At 39.5% G+C, this 24571-nt stretch overlaps 3 protein-coding genes across 3 annotated transcripts; all 3 read right to left on the bottom strand.

Moving 5' to 3' along the window:
* Positions 1-384: 384 nt before the first annotated feature.
* LOC115359784 (red-sensitive opsin-1) lies at positions 385-2536 on the bottom strand. The gene is made up of 6 exons (XM_030052411.1): positions 2434-2536; positions 1584-1880; positions 1294-1462; positions 1036-1201; positions 686-925; positions 385-590 (listed from the first exon to the last, which is right to left on the bottom strand). Exons 1-6 carry the CDS (start codon positions 2534-2536, stop codon positions 492-494), a joined length of 1074 nt encoding a protein of 357 aa, XP_029908271.1. The 3' UTR covers positions 385-491.
* Positions 2537-8494: 5958 nt separating this feature from the next.
* Positions 8495-12955, bottom strand: LOC115359954 (blue-sensitive opsin). Its single transcript, XM_030052662.1, has 5 exons — positions 12470-12955; positions 10897-11065; positions 10152-10317; positions 9198-9437; positions 8495-8644 (listed from the first exon to the last, which is right to left on the bottom strand). Exons 1-5 carry the CDS (start codon positions 12846-12848, stop codon positions 8540-8542), a joined length of 1059 nt encoding a protein of 352 aa, XP_029908522.1. The 5' UTR covers positions 12849-12955; the 3' UTR covers positions 8495-8539.
* Positions 12956-14246: 1291 nt separating this feature from the next.
* LOC115359917 (blue-sensitive opsin-like) lies at positions 14247-18376 on the bottom strand. The gene is made up of 5 exons (XM_030052611.1): positions 17843-18376; positions 17487-17655; positions 16229-16394; positions 15627-15866; positions 14247-14514 (listed from the first exon to the last, which is right to left on the bottom strand). The coding sequence occupies exons 1-5, from the start codon at positions 18219-18221 to the stop codon at positions 14413-14415; spliced, it is 1056 nt and encodes a 351-aa protein (XP_029908471.1). The 5' UTR covers positions 18222-18376; the 3' UTR covers positions 14247-14412.
* Between the last annotated feature and the right edge of the window lie 6195 nt (positions 18377-24571).

Genomic DNA, 24571 nt, shown 5'->3' with positions numbered 1-24571 from the left:
AGGAACAGTGATATAACAGTGTGTATGATGCTTTATTTGTTCTATATTTTTTCTCTTTTTTTTATTTGCGACAAATCTAGATGTGCTAAAAAAAAAAAAAAAGAAGAAGAAGACAAGGGCAAAATGATGCATTCACAGAATTGACAATAGCCCGTGTCACTGACAGCAGAATCATTTTCTGATGACTCTCATTTTCTTTAGCAAAGGCTGCATGAGCCATGGTCAAGCAACTGAAACTGTCTTTACATTAGATACATACAAACATGACCGCTCTCATTTTCCACATTCCCAGCTATAGCGTGTGAGTGCTTCATAATGAATTTCTGCCGGTTTTCTTAATTTTTTTTTTTGCATTTGTAAAAATGTGTAGAACAGCGCAGAAATATTCAAAACAGGTGTTGGGAATGTAAAAATTAAGAAACAAAGAAGAGTTACTGTACAAGTCACATTGGTTCTCAGTTTTTTCCCCCACAAAGGTAAGATGTGAGGGTTTATGCAGGAGCCACTGAGGAGACCTCTGTCTTTGATGTGGACACTTCAGAGCCTTCATCCACTGTTTTGCCAAAGAGCTGCATGATGCATACACGGAACTGATGGGGAATAAAAAAAAAAATAGAGCATGTTAAACATATTAGACTTAGACACATATATCTGGACAGTGTAGCAATGAGATTTTTGCACCAACCTGTCTGTTCATGAAGACATAGATAATTGGGTTATAGATGGTGGCGCTCTTGGCAAAGTAGGCAGGCATAGCAGCAGCTAGAGGGTGGAAGGCATATCCAGGGTTGGCCGCAGCAAAGCAGGCAAAGAACGTGTAAGGTCCCCAGCAGAAACAGTAGGCCAGGATCATCACAACAACCATTCTGGACACTTCTTTCTCAGCCTTCTGGGTTGACTCAGAGTCCTTCTGCTGCTTTGCAACCTGTGATAGTGGCATAAGTAAATAGTAAGGTTCTGCCAAAAGAGAAATTAAAAAAATGTCTATGAAAAATAAATAGATTGGCCAGTAAAACTACGGGTAAGATAACTTACAGCACGGATAGCCATGTAGACTGCAATGTAGCAGAGGATGATGATGCCCAGGGGGATGAAGCAACATGTAATCATAAGAACAATCATGTAGGACTGGACTCCAGGGTCTTCACTTCCACTGAACACATCAGGTCCGCAGGAGGTCTTCAGTCCATGAGGCCAGTATCTGATGGAAGAAAAAAAAATTAGTTTCAGCCAATAAATTCAAACACTCAAGTTCTTCTGTAATAAATACGATAAAACACTTGGATACTGTACCTGCTCCATCCAAATATGGGGGGAGCACACCAAGCTGCTGACCAAACCCAGGAGAAGACGATTCCAGCTGTGGCCCATTTGCCATCAAACTTGACATTTCCAAAAGGCTTGCACACAACCACCCATCTCTCCCAGGAGATGATAGCCAGGGACCACAGAGCAGCAATACCTGCATAAAGGAAGAAAACAGTCAACAAAGGAAATGAAATCACAAATTAATACATGTGAATGCATGAACAGAGACAAGACAACTGTCCAACAAAGGAAAATAATATTTTGAGGTTTCTTACCACAAACAGAGACGGTATAGCCCTCAAAGATGCACATGGGGTGCCCCAGGATGAAGTAGCCAAACATCTGGTTGCAAACGCTGATGGTGCTGGCAAAAAGTGTCTCTCCAAGATCAGCAATTGCAAGATTGACCAAGATCCAGTTGAGAGGGTGACGGAGTTTCTTGAACTTTGCTGTGGCCACCAGGACGAGACCATTGGTGAAGACTGATGCAATGACCACAAAGATCATCCACAGTGTTGAGATGTTGTAAACCCATCGGGGAGCAATGTGGTAGTTGGGACCCTCGAAGGGATCTGAAAGAAAGAAGCAGAATCTCACATGAAATCCTGTAACTTTCAAGCACAGATAGCTTTGATCTGTGAAGGTGTGAAAGAAATATCTTTATTTTTAATTTTAGAATTACAAAAAGGAAAAATCCATTGGTAAAAAACCAAAAACAATACTAAATATTATTGATGTCAGTTCATTTTGCGATGTATGAACACGCAAGGCTGTTCTCTGTACTAAAACGAGACAAAGAACTGTCCGATACTTAATTTAAGTTACATGATGCTGCACAACATTTTTAAAAGCAATTCTCTAAATACAAAAAAATCTGTTACACTTGAATGTAAGATGCTATACAATTGCACTTATAAACACACAACACTTTGTGAGTTTAGTGAGTTATGATTCAAAAATTTTGCTGCTTTTCCTTTCATGGTCTTGACATACTTTGTTATTCCATAATGATCCCTACTACTGAGACCAGTTTATGTGCTCAACAAATTATCCACACATCACTGGTAAAAAAAAAAAAAAAAAAAAAAAAAAAGAAATGTGATAAGAAACATGATAATACTGTACCTTTGGTATGATTGCTGTTTGTATAAGTGAAGGATGATCCCCTTGTTGTGTCTTCGTTATACCGCCTGGCAGCAAATACTGCCTTTCCCCAGTCCTCTGCCATCTTGAGTGTATAAGGACCTAATCAGACGGCCTTGCTTGTCACTTGCAACCTCCGACGATGCATCTGACATTAGCTTTTTATACGCATACTTTAGATGCTTTGATAGGATTAGAGCATCCGTCCAATTAGAGCCAAGATGTACCACATGACAATATTCCAAGTGTCAAAGCAAGAGACTTCTTTTTTTTTTTTCCAACGGTAATTAAAACCACCAGCCAATTAGATTAAGACACAAAACACCAGAATAATCTTGTTTGAGAGAGGATTTCTGCCAGCTAATGCTTTAAATGGGGATTATTTATCAGACCTTTGATGCGGACCTAATCGCTACTGGTGGTGGAACAAAATGTTAAAGCTAGGTTGTTTATTTCACAGGCTCGACAAAATGTGACACAAAGCAAAACAAAACAGGTTAATATTTTTGACAAGAGAGGTCCACTCATTTTATACACTCATTTACACTCTAATAGTACTGCAGTAACAAGTGTCACTGGCTGCTCTTCAGCTGGGTTCATGTACAAATGGGACAGCAACACAGAACTTCTTACCGCAATTGTTGAAAAAAAAAAAAAAAAAAAAAAAAAAAAAGCAAAAAGTAAACATTTAATTCTTGAAACATTTATTTGTCATTGTGCATGAATAGTGCAGCACATCACTGCTGTGTGCAATGCATGCATGATATGAAGTGTGTTCTTGGAAATGCAGACTCACTGCTGAAGAACTATGGACCTGCATCGATATGATTCCACTTTAGTTTTGTGTTGTTGAGGTATTGTTGAATAAGAAAATGAACTCTGATAGGCACGAGATGGCAGTCAGTTCTTAAAGCAGCTTATTTTGACAAGTGGGCTTCCACAGAACTGTCACTGTGACAGTCTAATTGAGATCTTACGGAAGTAACAAATCCGTAATCCCTCCAGGTTGAGGGGTCACCCGGGGGAAAGCCAAAGTTGGAGGATGCTCCGGCCTAAAGTCTATCAGGTTATCTCACTCACGAGTGAGCAGCGTTTTACGTCAGTGTCTTGATCCTTCCAGACACGTTTTAACCTTCAAGCTTTGAGCAAATTGGAGAGCGAAACATCCTGACCTATATAGGAATGACCCAAAAGAAAATATTACTTCAAAAGAAAGATGTAGCCAATAAGCATGATTGGTATGTTGGAGTGATCACTTTTGAGCAGCCTTAGGACTGGAGAAATGATCTTACATCAAATTAAAAAACTAAACAGTTTGAAGTTGTCATTTTAACACAATACAAGACACTAAAGTGAAAGTTACTTGAGAATACGACTATTAATCTCTGCTAGTTCAGCTGTTAGTGAGGGAGATGTGCTTAATCTTAAGCTTATCTTATTGTTCTCCCATCAGGCACATCCAGTCATGAAAATTGAAAACTTGGAGTGGTTAAGGACAACCTAAGAAGAAACGTGATTTATTTTGTCACCGTTTTTTAATGCTGTCTGATTTGGAGTGCTAGTGTCCATAAAGCTGAAACAGGGTGACCTGTTTCAGCTTACTGCCATTCAAAATTTTGATTTCTCACTCTAAAACACAGGCTTCAGTGGATTATGGCAGGGTCTTAATAGTCAAAAAAGTTGTACTTAAAGTGTTTTTGTTGGGACCCTAGATTCAGTTTGAGGCAGTTTGAACAGTCATGTTTAAGATACCTTTTTGTTATTTTCACCTTATCGTTTTTCTGTCACGCACCACCACTTTTCATGTTGCCTATGTATTTTTTATTTAATGCTATATTCAACTTGTTCCATGACTTGTCACAGTTTCATCAGAATATGTGTGTGAGGCATGTGAGGGAGGGGTAAGTTGTTATTACAAGCAGCTGGTGCCTCTTTGTGGGTGAAGATTTCTCATGTCCCACTTGTCTAAAGCAGATTATACGGACAACTGAGGTTCCGCCGCAAAACTGATTAACACAGAGTAATTACTCCTGACATTACTCTCTCCGTAACAGTTTAAGCTCTCCGGATTGATGGTTCACCTTGAGAGTAAGCACAGTTTAACTAAAGCTGCCATACTGGTTGGGCTTAATCTGTTTCCGACTGACCCTTCCCCCCCAAACCGCCACCACCACAACCACAACCACCATCACCACCCCTTCCAAAAATGCAGTTCTTGTAAAGATAGCAGGCTCACAGATTTGTCCAGGACTTCATGTGTAAGTAGGACTCCATATGAAGAAGAGGATGGACCCCAAAACAAAAGAAGTCTGTAAACATTTCTTATATTTTCTACTAGAATAGCATCATTTCTGGATTAGACACTGCAATGCACTCTTAAATCAAACAGCCTCAATGCTTATGTTTTTTTTTAACTGGCTATAGATTAAAATGAATTATGATGTTTTGATTTCACTTCCTATACTTGAAAGGTACTCCGTGTCATCAAAGAGAAGCGGTGATGATAGATTTTGACTCCTAGGGCCATCTTGACTCCCATTGCCGTGAGATGCTGTGATGTTTCGGGGGTATGTCTGGAATTCCGCTAGTTCTGAACTATTCATGCTTGGTAAAAGTTCACTACTAGCAGAACTCGGATTTGCCCCCGACTGCCGACGGGAAAGTTAAAGACCGCTCTGTGTAGATGCAAAAATCCGGCCTCATTCTGACTGTTCGATCAGCAGATGGTCCGCATGAGGACGGACAGAAGGACCTGAGGTGATTACACTGGTGTGAAGTGAACAGAGTCCACCTTTACTTCTCTGGTCTTATGTTCTCTTCACACCAGGTAAAACATTTTTTTTCTCCCAGTTTTTCACATTTTGAGTGGTCATTTTGTCTCTCTGGTTAAGATTAGGGTTAGCGCCACGGTTAAGATCAGGGAAAGTCAACTCAATCTTCTGTCACCGTGCTGCGGGGAAAAAGTATGCAACTGGTAATGATTCAGTCATAATCACAGGTTGTTATGTGTGTTTGCTTGGCCAGAATATTCTTGTCCTCAAACTTCAGAGGGAGAATGGTGCATCTGTGTTGGTAAAGTGTAAAACATTTGATTTACCAAGTGTTTGACAGAAATTCACCTTTTTTATTAGGAGTGTTTAGTAAATTAATCACATGGTTTTCAATGTTAAGCTGATTTCCCCTGAGAGAGAGATACCCAACAATGACCACAAGTACAGAAATAATACTACATGAGGTATGTGCAAGTAGTTATATAATTAGTTTGAGTAACTGAAAGTTCTTTATTCTGTGGTTTGTGTCATTCGTTTAAGCAAACATAATTTTGCACCTTATGACAAGTATCCAACATGTAATGACATGTGGCTGTATTTGAATATTCAGAGTGGAACGACTTAACTGTCTTCATTTTACCCTTCAGCGGCTTCAAAACAGTGTGTGTTTCTATAATGTGGCAGGGTTCATCGGTTTAGTTTTGTGTCCACCGTATGCATGCCTGTATGTCTTTTGCATGATGAAAATTATCTGTGGGTATTATCATTTTGTCAGTACTAGAAATCTGTGTGAGACTGTGCACTACCCCTATATTACAGTTTTACTGATCATTTTCTAAAAAGTCATATTAGACATCATGCACCCCCTCCCTCCCTCCCTTTATCTCCCTCTCTCTCTCTCTCTCTCTCTCTCTCTCTCTCTCTCTCTCTCTCTCTCTCTCTCCCTCCCTCCTTCCCTCCCTCCCTCTGTGGGTATATTTTGAGTGTTTGAGTGTGTTATCTGTAATTCCATTTCATACTGAATGGCTGCTTCTTCCTGCAAAACAGATCATCTCAGTGAGACTTAAATAAAGGTGAAATAAATAAAGTCAGGGTATTCTCACATGCAACAGGATGTTCCTGTTATTATTTACATGTTCTATGTCATATCTTTTTATTTGTCTCGAGGCTGGAATGTATCATTTTAATATGTGTGTCCATCCACCAAAATATTCCCTCCTTCTGGGTGAGTGAACCAGGGCACATACTGTGTGCCTGCAATGCCGTGGAGTCGAGCTCATCTTAAGAGCTGGATTAGTGTGTTTGCTTTAGGGCAGGTAAGGAACCATTTCTGTTTTTTAGTAAAAGTATAATGAAAAAGTGTGAAATCTAAATGTAAAAATTGTATTTTTTTTTTTTTTTTTTTTACAGGAAAAGTCAAAGTTAATCTCATTTGGTCGACATGCTGTAGGCATACACATGTCCATCAGACAGAGATAATTTCAGGATTAAGTCAGATGCCAAGGCCTGCTAATAATCCTCAAAATGCTTCACTTGAGCACTACTGTTTTTTGTTTTGTTTTGTTTTGAGGCAGCATGTGGATATGACATGAGCTTCTTTGTCAGAATGGTTAGAAAATAAATGATAATTTTCTCCCCATTGTCTCACCATTGTTGAAAGTAACAAGCTCATATTCTGGTCCATTTCAACTTCCACTCCAAACTGCCTGTAATTTCCTCTGATCAAGGAATCCCGCAGTGTGACGCTACAAGAAATACAAACCTGTTGCATTCTGGTTAATCATAAGACATAACCCATCATTTAAAGCAAGGTATTACTTTTGTTTTGCTTTGGTGCATTTTCCAGCCAGCAGCTCTGACAGCCTCTCAGTGTGTGTCTGTACAAATAGTGCCTCAGTCATAAATAGCGCTTTAACCAGCAGACCTGTTTTATCCACAGCTCATAAAAAACCTGAATGGACTGGATTATCAAAAGGCTGTCATGAGCTAAATTGATCATGGTCGAACTCTGAAAAGAGCCAAAAGCAACATTCAGTTTCTTGGGCTCCAGTTTCTCAGTGTTAATGGCTGATTCAGTCAGGTATATTTTTGACACCAAGACAGAATTATATCTGCTGCAGGGATTTTTAGCTGTTCTGAATCTATAAATACTGCACTGTTTGCAATATTGATGGTTCTGCAAATGTTATTTGAAAATAATTTGTGGCTTCAATTGTGAACTGAACTGAATTGTGTTTTTGCACTTCAGTACATCTGCAAAGTATTAAAACCTGCATGTTCATAACCTCACAAGTCAGACTATCTTGTGTTTTGATCACAGACTGATGGTGGATGGTCCAGCTGATTTTTTTTTTTTTAACACTCCTGTTTTCACACATGTTCAGTCTGAGCTGCCCATGAGTTAGATGACATTCTGGTCAAGCAGAGTTTATGAGCTTTAGATCTGTGAGCCAAGCTGTTTTATTCATTCTACAATAATTACACTGCAGTTTTTGTATACACACAATCTCTGTTTAATTGAGCCAGGTACAATCAATACATCCCTCAACACATTTCGCTCAGCTGCTCTTCCTGGACAGCACAAAGATTTTCACCACACTACAGGCTCATTTCTGAAAAAGTTCAGAGTTAGAACTAATATGGGTTTGGAGTGACCTGGGAGCTGAGCTGTACACACTGTACAAACATCAGTCTTAAAGTCTATTGGTGTATTGGTTAACTCATAAAATCTTCAGAAAAATCTTAAATCTATTAAAAAAAAAAAAATCTCAAACCTTAAGGGCAAAACAGATATAAATAAATCTACAAAGGGGTCACTTGTTTCCACTGTAAATTGACTTGATTAAAGGATATTTCTGTGTTAAATCAGTGACATTTTCTTGAACTGCCTGCTGGTCTGTTTCAAGCCTTTGACACCTGCTTGTAGAAAATTCCTCAGATAAGTGAAATTGCAATGCAAACGAGCTAATTATCTCACCTCATTGGCAGAATTTCCCCTTCTTTTGGTAAAAATAATATTTTATAACTAAATATAACTGAAAGACTTGTCAGGATGAGCATATTTGCAGTGTAGCTCTGCAGCTGGTAGAGGATGTAACCTAAACACAAGCCAGCAATAGTCCCATCCCTCAGTCTCAGTAGCATTTATTTATTTTTTGCCTTTTTTTTACTTTGCATGTATCTTCATATGTGTCATAATAAGAATAATGTAATTGCATTTGTCATGACATTTAAACAGCACACTCAAAGTTATTTACAATACACAAGTCATCCAAGTCAGCGGTGTGGCAGCAATGACAAAATCTGGGTGTTGCAGCTCAAGCAGGTCCAACTTTGGAGACTTCAGTGACCGACTGAGTTGTTGATGATTCCTCTTCCTCGCCGCTACTCATCCCCAGCATCATCCTCATACATGAACGGAACTGATGGGGAAAATTGGAAAACACATTGATTTACTTATTAATTGTTATTATTATTATTATCTTTGTGTACATGTGAATTAATAATGGCATGAGCTCTGCAGAAAAATTTCTTTTAGGAAAAAAAAAAAACATTGTTAGTTATCTATGAATTATGACCTAGTTTATTTAATAAAACAAACAAACATGTCACAGATCTAGATTAATGATTTTTTTGGCAGCCCAGATAATCCAAATAAATTAAGAGGAAATTGAACTGGAACAAGATTATTATTTAGATAAAGTCATCATGACCTTTTATCTGTGAGTGCATGATGAAGCAAATTAAGAGATTTTTTAAAAAAAATTCATATAAACTGTTATAAGCTTTGTGAAAGTTCCCAAGTCAACCCATAGAGGGCAATGTTCTCCATGCCAGTGATGGAAATGAAAATGCATTTATACTGGCATTCACTTTCTGCCCAAATGTTCAAACTCATGTCCAGATCCTGAAGAGGAAAAAATAATGCCAGGCAACAGGTTTCTAATCAGTGATTTTAACCCACAGTGAGCGAACCTGTTTGTTGAGGAGGATGTAGATAACCGGGTTGTAGACTGTGGACGCCTTGGACAGGCAGGAGGGTATGGTGGCCAGTCTCAGATCAAAGGTCTGCCCGCGGTTGTTCACGACCCAGAGAGCGAAGGAGGCGTAGGGCATCCAGCACACCAGGAAGCCCAGCACCATGACCACCACCATCCGGGTCACCTCCCTCTCTGCCTTCTGGGTGGAGACGGAGTCGGCCTGGGCCTTTGCTGCCTGTGGAGAGAGAGAAGAGAGGCAGTGGGTCCAGCAGGTAGTCTGAATGAAATGTAACACTTTAATATAAAATGACTGAATGTGATTATGCTTTGAATATGAGTCACACTGTCAAGTTGGAAATCAGAATTGGCACGGAAAAGACTGCAAAATAGAATTGAGTTTTCTCTTTCCCGCACTTTCATATGTAATGCTTTATTTCTTGCCAGACTAATGTGTTGCACCTCCTTCACAGTAACCCAGTTAATCTTTTTTTCCATTCAAGAAGAATTCAAAGAAAAATGTTTAATTCTATTTCTGTGGCTTAACATTTCTATGAACTACAGGGATCATCTGAATTGTGTAGAACAGTCTCTTCGCCAGAAACTGATATGCGTGGAGTGAAAAAATGTCCTTCTGGTGCTTCTCAGTTAGGGGATCCTGTTAGTTTACAGTTGTGGAAGAAATCTGAGGCACTCAAAAGGGAGATGAATTTAAAAAGCCTTTAATATCATGTTTCAGCCACTGAGGCCTTGATACGCATATTAAAGTCTTTTTAAATCCATCTCCTCTTGAGTGCCTCAGATTTCTTCTACAATTCCAGTCCCTTCACCAACTCATGTCCATGCTTATAATTTCCTACTCCTTTAAAATATGCATTCAAAGGTATGTGCAATCAACTCAAGTTTCAAACCTATCATTGGACTGATTCTGTTCTATGATTTTTTTACCCACCGATTTCAGTGTGAAAAGCAGCTGGGAGTAGCAGAAGACGATGGTAGAGAAGGGAACAGCAAAGCAGAAACAGAAGAGGAACATCACGTAGGACTCGTTGTTGAACTTGTTGTCTGTGGTGTACCAGTCTGGTCCACAGGAGCACTGCATGCCCTCCGGGATGTACCTGGGGAGGACAGACAGCCACACTGAATCTGTACTGTGTGTATGCATCATTAATGCACATCTGTGTGTTTGAGGTGGGGAGAGTAAAAGAAAAAGAAAATAAAAACATATGAAAGTTCTGATTTGTGTTGCATGAGGTACAAATAATCTTTTCCTGTTTTTGCAGCTTATAAGAAAATAATGTTTATTATCCCCACAAGGTCAGAAGAGTGAGCTGGGTACAAGGAGTTTTGAACTAGCTAATTAAAAAAAAAAAAAAAAAGCCATATGAATGAGCCATGGGTGTGTTGATTATACTTGAATCAAGCTTGAAATGAACTCAGCAGAAACAAATAATCTTGTACTGCAAAAGATAACATGCTTACTCTACAAGTTACAGTCAACTGTATGAGGTGAGTAAACAGCATTTATCAGGAGAACAAGTGTTTCTGTAGACATGTTACCTCCACGTAAATTAACTGACAATACAAATATAAAACCTGCACCAATGCTATATATAAATATAGATAATATGCAACGACATACAATGATAGAATGTGTGTGGAGTAAGTGGTAGAGGCGATCAGTGTAAAATACTCACCTACTCCACCCAAACAGTGGCGGAAGTGCAGCAGCCAGAGCAAAGACCCAAGTGATTGCACAGCAGGCTAAAGCATGGTGGGGCTTGAATGCAAAGTTACCAAGTGGCTTGCAAATGACCAGCCATCTCTCAAAAGCTACCACTGCAAGAGACCATAGGCTCACCATACCTGCAACGAGACAGAGGGATCCAGAGTGCATCCTGTAAGACTGAGATTTGTATTATAACCAACAACATGATACAGATGGTTTTCTTAGTCATATAATAATATTTATCATGACAATACAAGATGCACTTATCTGAAAGCATTTTTTTTGACTGGAATAAAAGGAATAAAAAATAAAAAGGAGGAATTCCGAGGCTTTAAAAAATAATTTACATGGAAAAGACAATGAGTTAAAAACAATAGGGGATTGATTAAAAGTATTTAGTCGCAAGAGGAGAATTTAAAAGATGATTACTATCAGGTTATTTGGTTAACCTGAGTTGTTCTAAACTAGAGGGTCTAATGGCAAACACCTGTTGCCTTTGATCTTTAGTCCAGACCGAGGAACAGTGCCAAGTGGTCCTTGCACTCTGTCAAAGGATCTCAGGTTACGGGTTTGTAAAGGGTCAACAGGCCAGCAACCTAGTTAAGGGCCAGACTGTGCTAGACCTGACTGTAAAAATGCTAAAAAAAAAAAAAAAAAAAAAAAAAAAAAAAAGGAGAAAGAAGAAAGGGGATGTGAGATATAGCTGGGCGTCATTAAAGTTAAAGTTTAAGTATACAATAAAAGAATAAAAAGCACTCAGGGATTATTTACAGAGTTGCAGCCTGTACAATGAAAAGAGTGCTGGACCAAGAATTGAGCCTTGAGGCACCCCACAGCTTGACGTTAGCTACGGTTGGTGATGGAGAAGGTCTGAGTGGAACAGCAAGAGATAAACCAGTCCAGAGCAGAGCCACTGAAACCTAGTTAGTGCTTACGGCATTCACTTCAAACTGGGTAATTTACAGCATCAGAGCACTGAGGCCTGACTTCCAGCAGCTTCCCCGTTGATGGGTTGATCTACTTTGAGGTGGTGAAGATGATGAAGTTATTCCCTTAGTTATTTCCAGTCAGTAATTTCCACTATTTCCACTTTCAATTTAACGTGTTTATTTAATTTATTAATTAATGGTTATCAAAGACTGCTACCCACTCGGACCCTAAGATATGTAGATTGGACAACAGAGGTAATGTGATATTGCAAGAAGCACCATTGAATTTAGTTATTTTTTATTTATTTATTTTTAAATATTCAACAAGCTGTCATTTAAATAAAGCACAAAAAAGAACCTAACCTGGGTGAAGATGTTTTATCATCATCACATCGAGGGATATATAAGCATAAATATGGGAAAAATAAGTCCCTGTTTTAGGCCCCAGTTTGACTTATTGTAAACATTACAGATTCATACTTTCATACTCAGGCTGTCACTGTGATAATAATGCCTTTATTTACTCATTCCAACATTTCAGCATCCAGATACACATACAACACATGCACAAGTTCTTTTTCGAGAATGTGTGCCTTTCTGTGTGCTCCTTACCACCAAGAGTAGCTGTAAATCCTTCAATCTTGCATCCCAGTGGACCAAAGATCATGTATCTGAAGGCAAAGCAGTAGAAGCAAGTGAAGGAACCCACAGAGGAGACAAGCAGGTTTGCCACGGCCAAGTTCACCAGGATGTAGTTGAGGTGGGAGCGGAGCTTCTTATATTGGACAGTACATGCAATAGTGAGGGTATTGATGGCGGTGCCTGCCACAAATAAGAAAAACATAAACGCTGACATGCCATAAAAGATGCCTGTGGTCCCTAGATGGTCCTGGGGAACCAAGAAAGGGCTGAGAGAGGTGATGTTGTTAGTGTCAAGAGGGATGGGAATCCAGAAGTCTTCTGGGAGCTCCACGGGACGATTTCCCCTCATTTTGCTCTGTTTGTATCTGTGTCAAAATTTAACCAACTTCCAAAAAGATCACATATATATTATGCTTCCTTGGTGGCAAAAAATTTACATCTACCACTAGCTAGAGAATCCTCTGAAATTTTAACAGAGGCGATGCTTACACAGATCTAACCTTTCTCCCCTCCTGGCAGAGAAGTGAATGCACATTTATAGGAGCTTTGATTATCACTGAGCTTTAACTTAATTGGCTCAAAGAAGATATTTTAAGGCAGTGGCATCACACAAACAGGTACACACACATACAGTATATGCGCACAGGCACACACACCTACCCACCCACCCACACACACACACACACACACGTCATACAATTCCTCAATGTGTCATCTTGAGCTAATAAAAAGATAAGTATCTTAGTGCCAGAGCTGCAGAGGGAATGATCTAATCTGCTAAGAGAGGAGCTGTGTGTTTTTGAAAAACTTAATCTGCTCACCAGGGCTGTTGGGGCAGCTAATCACATGGTTTTGGCCGTAAGCAAATTAGTAATCCTCTCTGTGCCAGTTTAAGTCAAGCTTTATGGCATGCCTCTTGGCACTTTGCCATGCTTCTTTGGGTGTTTCCTCTCAGCTTGTTCCTTGAGAGGCATTGTATTAGGGGAGCTATAGGTGACGGATGTATGGTGAGAAACCTGCCCTGGCAGCTTAAAGGATAGTCTTTAGAACCTATTTCCATTGCCTTAAAATACTTACCATCATGCCTACCTCAATTACAAGAAAGCTTTGATAAAAAAAAAAGAAAAGTATGGTTTTCCACAGGAAATGCATATGAGCGTGCCAGTCTGCTAGTAAATATACTTTTATCGTAATCATGGAATTACTACAAAGTGAAGATTTGACTGTATAATGACCGCAGATGCAGATTTGAACTGGACTACAGGCAGATTTGGATTTTCATGCTCCTCATGCAACATCAAAGTTACAAGAAGGAAGTTCAAAATAATTTGTCTAAAATGTTAATAATACATTTGCAAAGTAAATCGTATCTTGGTGAAACTGAAAAGCAAATTTTAAAACTAATGGTTGCAAAATCTCAGGAGGGCCATCGTCTTTTGTTTCCTCTGAATGAAACTGTATGGAGTTTGCATGTTCACCACCAATGTTTGTTTGGGATTCCTGTGGGTTCCTTCACCATCAGAAACAAGTAAGCTAGATTAAAGCTCCTGTCAGTGCCTTTCACCAAGGCACCAGTTTGGAGCTGGAGTCGCACAGTGGCTGCCAACTGCTCTTAATAGTTAAATTCAGAGCCCACAACAGATCCCATGCAACTGCCTTATGATTGCTGCACAACTAAATGTATGTGCCAAATGAAATCATTATATAAGGAACAGAAAATATCCAAGTCAATGAATGAGTCACATCCCAGTTTTGCCAACAATGTATTTGATTTTTTTTTGTTATTTTTCATCTTGCACACTGGTTATGTTTTTCTCATTAGAATTACATCATTCCATATATATTTTACAATATGACAAACGGCTCTCATGTGCATTAAATGGTATTTACAATTGAAAAAGAATTAGTCCAATCTAAGCAGGTCCGACTTTGGAGACTTCAGTTACTTGACTGGCTGATGACTCCTCGTCGTCTCCTCCACCCATTCCCAACATCTTCAGCATGCAGGAGCGGAACTGAAACAAAGACACACATCACACCATTAATTTACATCACAGTGCTCGCAGAGAGGATGAAGAAATGGATAAACTCTTTTTATCTTCAGATGGTGGTTGTTTTTCACTCTGATACAAAGAATTTACTGTAGGGTTTTACCCAAACATCTGAAATGAATAATGCTCCTGGGTTTCAAATGAAAGTTTTAACGTGTATCACTGTATTTTGAAGGGAGACTGAAGCCAATGAACATGCCTTGAGATGTGATGTCTGTAATTCTTGTTATGTCTCTGCATGGATGCATTCACTGATATATTGTAGTGGCTGTTTCAAGCAGCTGATGTTTAAGCTGAGGTGTTGGTTAGGTTGTCCTTCCAGTTTAATGCTGACCACACTGACTCTGCCTTGCCATAATAAGCCCTGGTCTGTACTGATGTGGTGCTCCCCATGCTGCAGCAGAACCTTAAATATGCATACTGCCACACCATCAGCATAATACTGCTGTGCTTTTCTGCATATTAAAAAAAATATATCATTTTGACAGCCTTGAGCATGCTCTAAATGGCTCATTATCTGCTAAGGTCAAGGTTTTAGTGAGGATTATTCCATGGGAATGCTTTATGGGTTCGAAAAGGCAAGTGTGCTGCGATGTTTTCCTCAGCTAAAACTGGCTCCTGGCTTAAGCCACAGCTGGATTCATGGTCACAAGTTGCCTTGCAAAGTGATGTTTGTCATGGCTGATTACAATCCAGTTCCCCAGAATGCCCCCCAAACAGATGCAGGTGGAGTTGTACATGCCAAAGACCCAGGGTTGAACTGAGATCATGCTTCAGCAAAACAAGGCAATCTTTGTGTTACTCTGTTTTTGGCAAAGCATATTTTATGTTTAAGTGCTAGGATGCACATTAGACTGAGCTACTGGGAGGAGAGATTATTTTAGTGTCTATCCTCTTGTCAGATAATGGATAAGGTGGGCAAATATTTGAATGTTTTTCCAACCATAACATGGGAATTTAGCCAAGCCTTTGTTAATTGTTCATCTAAATGCTTTACAAAAAAAAAAAAAAAAAAAAAAAAAACTTAGGAAAACATACAACCACAAAATAATTGTTCAGAACTACAGTGAGCAAACCTGTTTATTGAGGAGCACGTAGATAACTGGGTTGTAGACTGTGGACGCCTTTGAAAAGCACGAGGGTATGGTGGCCATTCTCAGATCGAAGGTCTGTCCGCGGTTGTTCACAACCCAAAGAGCGAAGGAGGTGTACGGCATCCAGCACACCAGGAAGCCCATCACCATGACCACCACCATCCTGGTCACCTCCCTCTCTGCCTTCTGGGTGGAGGCAGAGTCAGCCTGGGCCTTTGCTGCCTGTGAAGGAAGGAAAACAGTTGGGTCTCATAATGTCTAGAGTGCAGGTTATTCTCTCACATTCAATTAAAATAGGTTTTACTAAACTCTCCTGAGATGTCATGAGCCGTGATTATAATCATTAAGTGTGTCCATTCAAACATTTCATATCGTCTAGAATGTCAGTTTTGTCACTCAGAGGTGGCAACAATTTTTGGCTTTTTGTTTTTTGAAAGACTCCATAGTCCTCTGAAAATTAAGCCCAATTTGGTCCATTTCGTCCACTCTGTTGTGCCATTGATTAAAGCCTATATTTATATATATATGATTTAGACTATACTCGTTATATGATTATGTGGTGTTACTTTGTGAATTTTACTCACCATTTTGAGTGTAATGAGCAGCTGGCCGTAGCAGAAGAGTATAGTGGCAAAGGGAACAGCAAAGCAGAAGCAGAAGAGGAACATCACGTAGGACTCATTGTTGTATTTGTTGTCAGTGGTGTACCAGTCCGGTCCACAGGAGCACTGCAGGCCTTCTGGGATATACCTGAAGAGGACAGAAAACCACAACGTTCACCGAGCGCCTTTACACACCTTAAAGATGAATATGTCAAATGTCATTTTTAACTGAAAAATTACATCAGTGAAAACGCTGAAGTTGAAACTACTTAAATGCTTAAATTGGTATGAAAACTGACAATTGGGAAGAGAAGAACAGATGTGTTTTGGCATGTAATTTGTCAAAGACACACTCTTTGCTGGGCTTGAGTGATTAGAACAGAAATATTCTAATCATTTTCACGCATTTGTGAAATTGTTTGAAATTGAAAATTGAAAAACACTGTTTTGATGATACAGTTATGCTGCTATGGTGTTTTCCCGTCTTCCTTGTTCTGACGATTACATTTTTGCCTAATATCTTCATCTAGTCTTGCCCCAGTGTCTTTCTGTCTTACAGTGACTAAAAGGTACGAGGTACTGTCATGCTCAGTGTTGGATTTAGGAGGATCATTGCGGATTTTCTCTGGGAAATGGGAAGGTGAGACTTGTGAAAGCTGTGTTGTAGCTGACAATGAAATGATGTCAAAGATTATTTTTTCAGTGACTCTATTAGTAACACCAATATTGCTCATGTGAAGCAACTATTTTGAGTTGGTTTTGTTGCAGACACACCACAAAGCGTAGAATCATGGCTGTGCAGGAGCTTGGCTTCTCAGCACCAGTTATCATTTCTCTCTTGCTCTCTCTCTGTATCTTTGTGTGTGTGTGTGTCTCTCTCTCCCTGTCTGCTGTAGGTTTGACAAAAGTGGAATTAGCTCCAGTGTGCCAAATCCCTCTGAAGCAGCAATAGCTAGTAGGAAAAATCCAAGACATGGCCAGCCGGTGGTGGCCAACACATTGCTGATGTCTTTGGTCAGACAACCAATTGTGAGACTTTGATCGCTCTCTCTGATAGGGCCAAGAGTAGGGATGGCTTCACTGCGTAATTCCAGTAAGACAAAAATATAAGTGTTTTACAGCATAAAATTACCACTTCAGACAGTAGAACGTCACAATGTTCTCACCAGTAAAGTCAAACCGAAGTGGATTTGTTGTGTGAAGAACTGTGTGCTCATGTAGTTTGGTGTGTAATACTGACCTACTCCATCCAACCAGTGGTGGAACAGAGGCAATCAAACTAAAGACCCAAGTGAATGCACAGCAGGCTAAAGCATGGTCAGGCTTGAAGGCAAAGTTTCCAAGTGGTTTGCAGATGACCAACCATCTTTCAAAAGCTATTACTGCAAGAGACCATAGGCTCACCATACCTGGAATGACAAAGCATGACAAAAACATCATGCAAGCATATTTGACATTGTATTACCATGATCAAATGATAATAAAAACACTTGATACTCCCATGAATAGATACACAGTTTCACTTATAGCCTACATGTATGGTGTCCAGTAAAACTGAATCCATGCACAATTTTGAAACAACAGTTTATGCCTTACCACCAAGAGTAGCCAGAAATCCTTCAATCTTGCATGCTAGTGGCCCAAAGAGAAAATATCTGGAGGAGAATGAGCAGAAGGCTGTAAAGGAACCCACACAGGAGACAAGAAGGTTGGCCACGGCCAGATTCACCAGGATGTAGTTGAGGTGCGACCGGAGTTTCTTATACTGGGCAGTGCACACAATGGTCAGGAAATTGATGCTTGTGCCCACCACAAATAAGAAAAACATGAATGCTGCCATGGCGTAAAAGGTGCCCGTGTTCCCCAAGTGGTCCTGAGGAACCAAGAAAGGGCTAAGTGACGTGAGGTTGTTGGTGTCCAGAGGGACAGGAATCCAGAAGTCCTCTGGCAGTTCCTCATCACGATTTGACCTCATCTTGTTGTTTGTCTTTTTTGCGTCGGTCAAAATTCAAATACTTCACACAAAGGTGTTAACTCTGCTGAATTTTTCTTGCATTTGCTGTTGCTCCTTGTTCAATCTAAAGTCTCACATATATCACACAATGCTGTTTCAAATGACAGAAAATCAACCTGCAGTGTTCCTTGAGCTCTCATGGAGAGGCCACAGTTATATAGGGCTCCAGAATCCTTCTTATCCTCATTAACCAATGTAATTAATTGTTTGATTGGTTGATTAATTTGTTTATTACATAATTGGTTTAACTGATTTTGTAAGTTCCTCATCTGCCCCGTATTCCAGCACTCTGACTTGAAGCCAAATCTGTTGGCCTCAAGTCATGTTTTCACAATGTGCGGTAAATTGCTCTGAGGCAGCAGCTAGTAAACTAACTATACACTTTAACTGTAATAGGAGATACGATGTACTCTGAAACAACCAAAGAAATGGGAAGCATGTATTAGTATTTGTGTTTTTGCCATGCACTGATCAGAATTGCTTGGTGTGTTTGGGCCAAGAAGTAGCTCTGACCTGATGGTAAAGGGATTTTCCATATGACGAACTTGCCAAAATCCTTTTCAGTCCTTCATTTTGTCCTTCCAAATTGATGCCTTTGCTCTGTCACTGGTTAGCAAGTCAACCACCAAATACCATCTTATTTATTGTTGCTACAGGTTCAACATTTGGAAATTAAGGGAAGCCTGTGCATGTAACTCTAATTTTGCCATTCTTAACAAATATTAGGAAAGAGGTTTCTGATGGTGAGTAATTAGATAATGATTTTCAGGTTTTTATCCTGACCTGGACAGTTAAGGAGAGCTTGTACAAGTGGAGCTTCACTCTGAGCTACATCTACACTTATTGATTCATTTTATCTAAGAGAGAACACAAAATGATCACTTCAGGAGTTTTTGACTTACGTCTTACTTATCTTTGTCCAACTGCTCTCAGCTACACAAATCCTAACCTAAAGTGCTGTTAAGCGAGTTTTTTTTTTTTTAATTTATTTTATTTCATGAGATATCTTTCCTTAAAGATCTAGCTAATAGTGGTATACACTACATATGTAATACAAATAATGACACTAGCCTAACTTTGAATGATTTTAATTCATCACCTTCAAAAATCATAGAATCAAAGACAGACATGGCCCATGCATAACCTCAGAACTCACATCTCTTTAAGGAATGAAACAAGGCATGGTCCAAAGCCAGATGTTCAGGAGATCCACTTCAGTGAACAACTTTCAGAAGACTCAAGAACTTATGTACACACTCTGTAAGAGAGGCTTATTATTCAAACCTCTCACTGCAACACAGCAACACACTGTTCTCACTGCAACACAGCAAAATTTGGAGAAGATAGCAAACTATAAAACAAATAAACAGCCCTCAAGAAACATTTTGTCAATGCTGGGCATCTATTTTAACATTTTCCCATGGCCCCTCCCACTGATAGAGTATTACCCATCTGCATTTAACTAATCCTACCCTCATTTGACCTCATTTTCTTTGAGTCCCATCTCCTCTGCTGCCGTAGCTGATGTTTTACCGTCTATTGATATCAAAAGTCTTGTGGTGATGGTCATCTCTGCCCTTTCTGGTACACACTCAGCCTATTCTAATGATTGGCTGTCCTTGCAAGTCCCATTTGTGAGAACCGAGTTGGGTAAAAGTGGCTTAAGTCACTGTGCTCCAGACCCCAGTGACTCCCTACATAGGTCTCTCAAACTCAATAATCTAGTTTCAGTTGTACAAACCTCCAAACCTGTGTGTGTATGATTCAAAATTCAAGATGTTTTATTTGCCACTCTAGCTGTACTAATACAAACCTGTGCAATACGTTTTATACAACGCTTTGTACCCCACTTCCTGTAAGCCAATGACCTCCTTGGTCTTGGAGACATTCAGGGAGAGGTGGCCGTCCTGGCACCACTGTTGCAAAGCGGTCACCTCTATTGTGTAGGTCGTCTTCTCACCACAGGAGTTCAGCTCCACAGTAGCTGTGTTGTCCACAAACTTCACTATGGTGTTTGAAGTTTGTGCCACCACACAGTCATGTTAAGAGTAAAGGGAATACAGGAGGGAGCCGAGGACAAAGCCCTGTGGCACTCCTCAGTGGTGAAGAGGTGCAGTTGTCTGATTTCACCACCTGGGGGCGGTCCGTCAAAAAATCCAGTATCCGGTCGCACAATACTTCAGACCCAGATCTCTGAGCTTCCTGATGAGCCTGGAGGGCACTATGGTGTTGAACGCTGAGCTGTAGTCCATGAGCAGCAGTCTCACATAGGTTTCCCTCTCTTCAAGATGGGCGATGGCGTCCTCTGTGGCTCCATTTGGGTGGTATGCAAAATGCAAGGGGTCAATGGTTGGGTTGCAACACGGGACAAATGAGGGATTTCACCAGCCTCTCAAAACACTTGCTGGCTATGGGGCGTCAGTCATTGAGATTGGTTAGGTTTTGTTGTTTGGGGATAGAGATAATGGTTTTAGATTTTTAAAAAGTTGAGAACAGTCCAAAGAGAGAGGGACAGGATAAAAAAAATCTCTTAAACCTTTAGGAAGCAGCCAGAGATTTCCATCCAGGATAAATGTACATATATTTGTGCATGTAATGATAATGATAACTCTGCATATTGTACATGTAATTTTTAAATGCAGGTGTATTATCTTTTCACTTCCTTATAACCCGACCCTTTAACTGTAATCTTGACTCACTGTAAACGAGGGTAACTCAGTGTCCTCCAAGAGTTAAACATGAATGTATGAATGAATGAGTCATTCTATTTGGCTAAAAGTCAGAATTTTAGGGATGCCCACTGGTAGAGAGCATACCACTTGTAAGGGCTGGGTCATGACCGAAGGGCCTGGGTTTGAATCCTAACCCAGGCCCTTTGAAAGCAGAAATGCCCCGCAAAAAATCTTTAAAAATGTCAGAAATTTAAGGCACATGGACCGCTGTAGAAATGTTGCTCACACACAGAGGTATATACACTGTATGCGTATGTAAACCAGGTGCACAATATGCATTCCTACAGCAGCTGTTCTTTACATCAAAACCCAGATACAAAAGGTTAATCCCAATTTCTTAATAAGAGCACAGCAGTTCTTTCCGTGCTAATCTGGTTTCCAATGTCATTAAGTCTGCTAATCCCAGGCATTGCAGCCCTTTGTAATCCACTCTAATGGTTTAACTCAGGCTTTGTGTTACACGTCTTGGCATTTTGTCCCCTTTCCTGTGCATCACTGGCGCATTAGAAGTTGAGAGGAAGTTTGAGATGCGTAACACAGTAATGATGAACGCATATTACCAAATTTCAACAGATTTACATCAAAATGATTTTGAAATAGTATGTAGAAATAAGGAAGTACATCACATGCAACATGCACTCATATAACAAAATGACACTAATAATGTTGTATCCCTGGGCATTTTTTTCCCTGATATTTAGTTTGCAAAAAATATTTTTATGACTCCCTATAATCGATGAAATTTAATTGCATAAAACATCATCCTGTGTACAGCTTGACAGTACACAAATGAAGAAAGCCGCACAAGTAGCAGCAAATATGAAAAAAATGAAATATGAATATGCAGCCCAAGCAGATTCAAATTTAAAGACAGTCACTATAGTCACTGATCGTGATGATGACTCTTCTTCCTCACATCCACCACCCCCGACACCTTCATCAGGCATGAACGAAACTGAAAGCCAGGAAAAGGGAAAAACAACTTAGATCATTTCCACAGTATACTAGAAAACCTGAAAATTAATCTGACTAAAATTATTTTTCAATTACATTTTAATTCAATTACATTTTCAATGTAGTAACAGTAATCTTCATTTTTCAGTAGACATGAATCTCGCCACATCAATCTGAAACTTTCAGCAGCTGAACAGCTACTGGCATTTAGCAATGAGAACTTGGAAAACCTTTCTCCTATCGCACCAATTACTGGCTGAAAAAAGATTTATAAATTACTGACTTGTGGGTACTTCACTGGTTATGGGTCAAACCCCAAAATGTGAAGGTTTATCAAGCTTTCTTTTTTGCATAGCATTTGCATAACATATAAGAGGCGACTTTTCTCAGCTCAAAAACATTTGGCTTCTTGCCTATATTCAGTTTCTTGGAGACATCTCCCATAATGTTCAGGTGGATGAGCTTAAAAAGGGAAATGAACATGGATATTAGGTGTTCATAGTTTTGACACATTTGCTGAAAAAAAAAAGTTAAATCAATAGTTGATGTCTGTGTCCAGTCAGATGTTCTTTGTCTCTTAACTTTAAAAAAAAAAAAAATGCTCTGATTTCTACCAAATTTAGTGAGAAGGTTGGTCATGACCTAAGGAGGTAGTAGCACCAAAGCTGAGGATAACATGTTTATGTGTTTTATCTGACACAATCAACCTAGAAGTGTCACTTTCAAATTTTGACCCACTTACTAAGAAAAAAAAAAAGGTACATGGCTATATTTAATGGAAATTAGTTTGCCACTGTGGCCTAGAATATTACTTCTGACCAAAATTAGATTTATTTAATGGTAGGTCTAAAGTTTATCCTCAACAGAAGAGCAAAGAGGTACAGGAGCCAAGCACAAAAATTGGATTTCATGTTAATATTATGGCAGATACCTTAAATCTTAAACCTAAGCATGTGTTGTGGCCTATGATGAAGAAAAACTAGCCTAATATCAAAATCAAAATAACAATGGACATATAGAAAGACACAAATCAAAACAAATGGACCGGCACCATGAGCCAGTTATTGCAAAACTTGAAATTTGTGTTGAAATATGAGGAAGTTAATGAAGCTTTGCTAGTATGTTCTTGAATCCAAACAAACCGGTTGATGTGAGAGCGATACATGACCAGTATGGAAACGCTCTCTAACATCACAGCATATGGGTCGGCATGCAGAGCTGCTGTGTTGACTGATGGTGGGTGAAAAACCTCCTACAGTCCCAGATCTGTGCCAGTCGCGTGGCCTCGCATCATGATCTCTTTAGGCTCTCAGATTGCATCTCTAGGCATTTCCTAAGTTTCTTAATTGGGGTAGACTGTTCACCAGCTGCTCCAATGTTACACTGAGCTGCTCCTTCACCCCTCTTATGTCTTGAAAACTAAGACAGTCCTCAACTATTTAATGCTCTACATTATTACATTATTGCTGATAATGGCTGATGAATGAAAAGGCATGACATTATCCCCAGATGAGACAAAGAAAAAACAGTATATTTGTCATTCCAATCCCAAGAAGTTGGAGGGACGGTTCATAAGATTTGCATATAAAGTGAATAATCTGTGTATGTGTAAACTGTTATGAGGACAGCTCAGGTGCAATATACAAGATATGATAGAAGAATGGGATTAAGATGCAAATAATCCTATTCTTTTTGCACGTAAACTAGTATAAAATTGCTCTTTTTTTTGTCTCTAACCTGAATCAAACCAATCTATTTACGTACCAAAAGCTACCTTTGTGCCTTATCTCAATTATTGGCCTAATTGAAATCCCTAATCTGTTTGATTCAGTAATCCAACACATCCCATTAAATCCCTCTGTTTCCGTGCATGAGAAGTTTGTTGACAGGATGCAGCCATTTGTTTTCTAATGACTTACTTGGCCTGCTGCTCTGAACTTAAATGAACAAAGCAGTCCATTCCTGTTTACACTCCAAACACTTCATCAGCTGTATTCAACAAGACCCCAATCTGTATTTGGTGCTTAAGTTTAAGATGCCAAACAAGGCAACAATGCAAGGAATTAACACAAATTCAGCGATATACAGACAAATCGATGTCAACATTTTAACATATGCATTCTTATTCTAAGGTACATGCAGATTAAAACCATGACACATGAACTACAGACTACTTTGGATGCTCTCTGCCCTGTGTGTCATTATTTGTCAGCGCTTGTCAAACAAGGCAAGAGGACTGTTTATCCAGTTGTTACTTTTCAAGCTCAAGTTCCACTTTATTTTGAGCCCTTAATCACAGTTACAGTCTCAAAGGGCTTTACAGAGCCACAGCTTTTAGAAAACACAATGACACCCCCTGACCTAAACCCTCATAGCAGGCATGAAAAAACTCCAGAGACCAAAAAAGGAGGAAATCTTGGGAAGGACCACAGAGAGACTTAAGCCCCCTCCAAGCCAGCCAGGGCTAAATGGATGCCAAGTTGACAAGTGTTTGCTCATTTTAAATCAAGTTTTGAGTCAAAGACACCATACGCCTAACCCTCACCTGGATTTTTGTGGTAATCAATTCAAATCATTCAAACACGAATGGTTTGGCCAGAACTGAGAATAAAATCCATACTAACT

The sequence above is a fragment of the Myripristis murdjan genome, chromosome 5 (genome assembly GCF_902150065.1).
Source record: "Myripristis murdjan chromosome 5, fMyrMur1.1, whole genome shotgun sequence".
Lineage (NCBI taxonomy): Eukaryota > Metazoa > Chordata > Actinopteri > Holocentriformes > Holocentridae > Myripristis > Myripristis murdjan.
The sequence above is the reverse complement of the archived record's forward strand: the minus strand, read 5'-3'. Positions and strand labels throughout refer to the sequence as shown.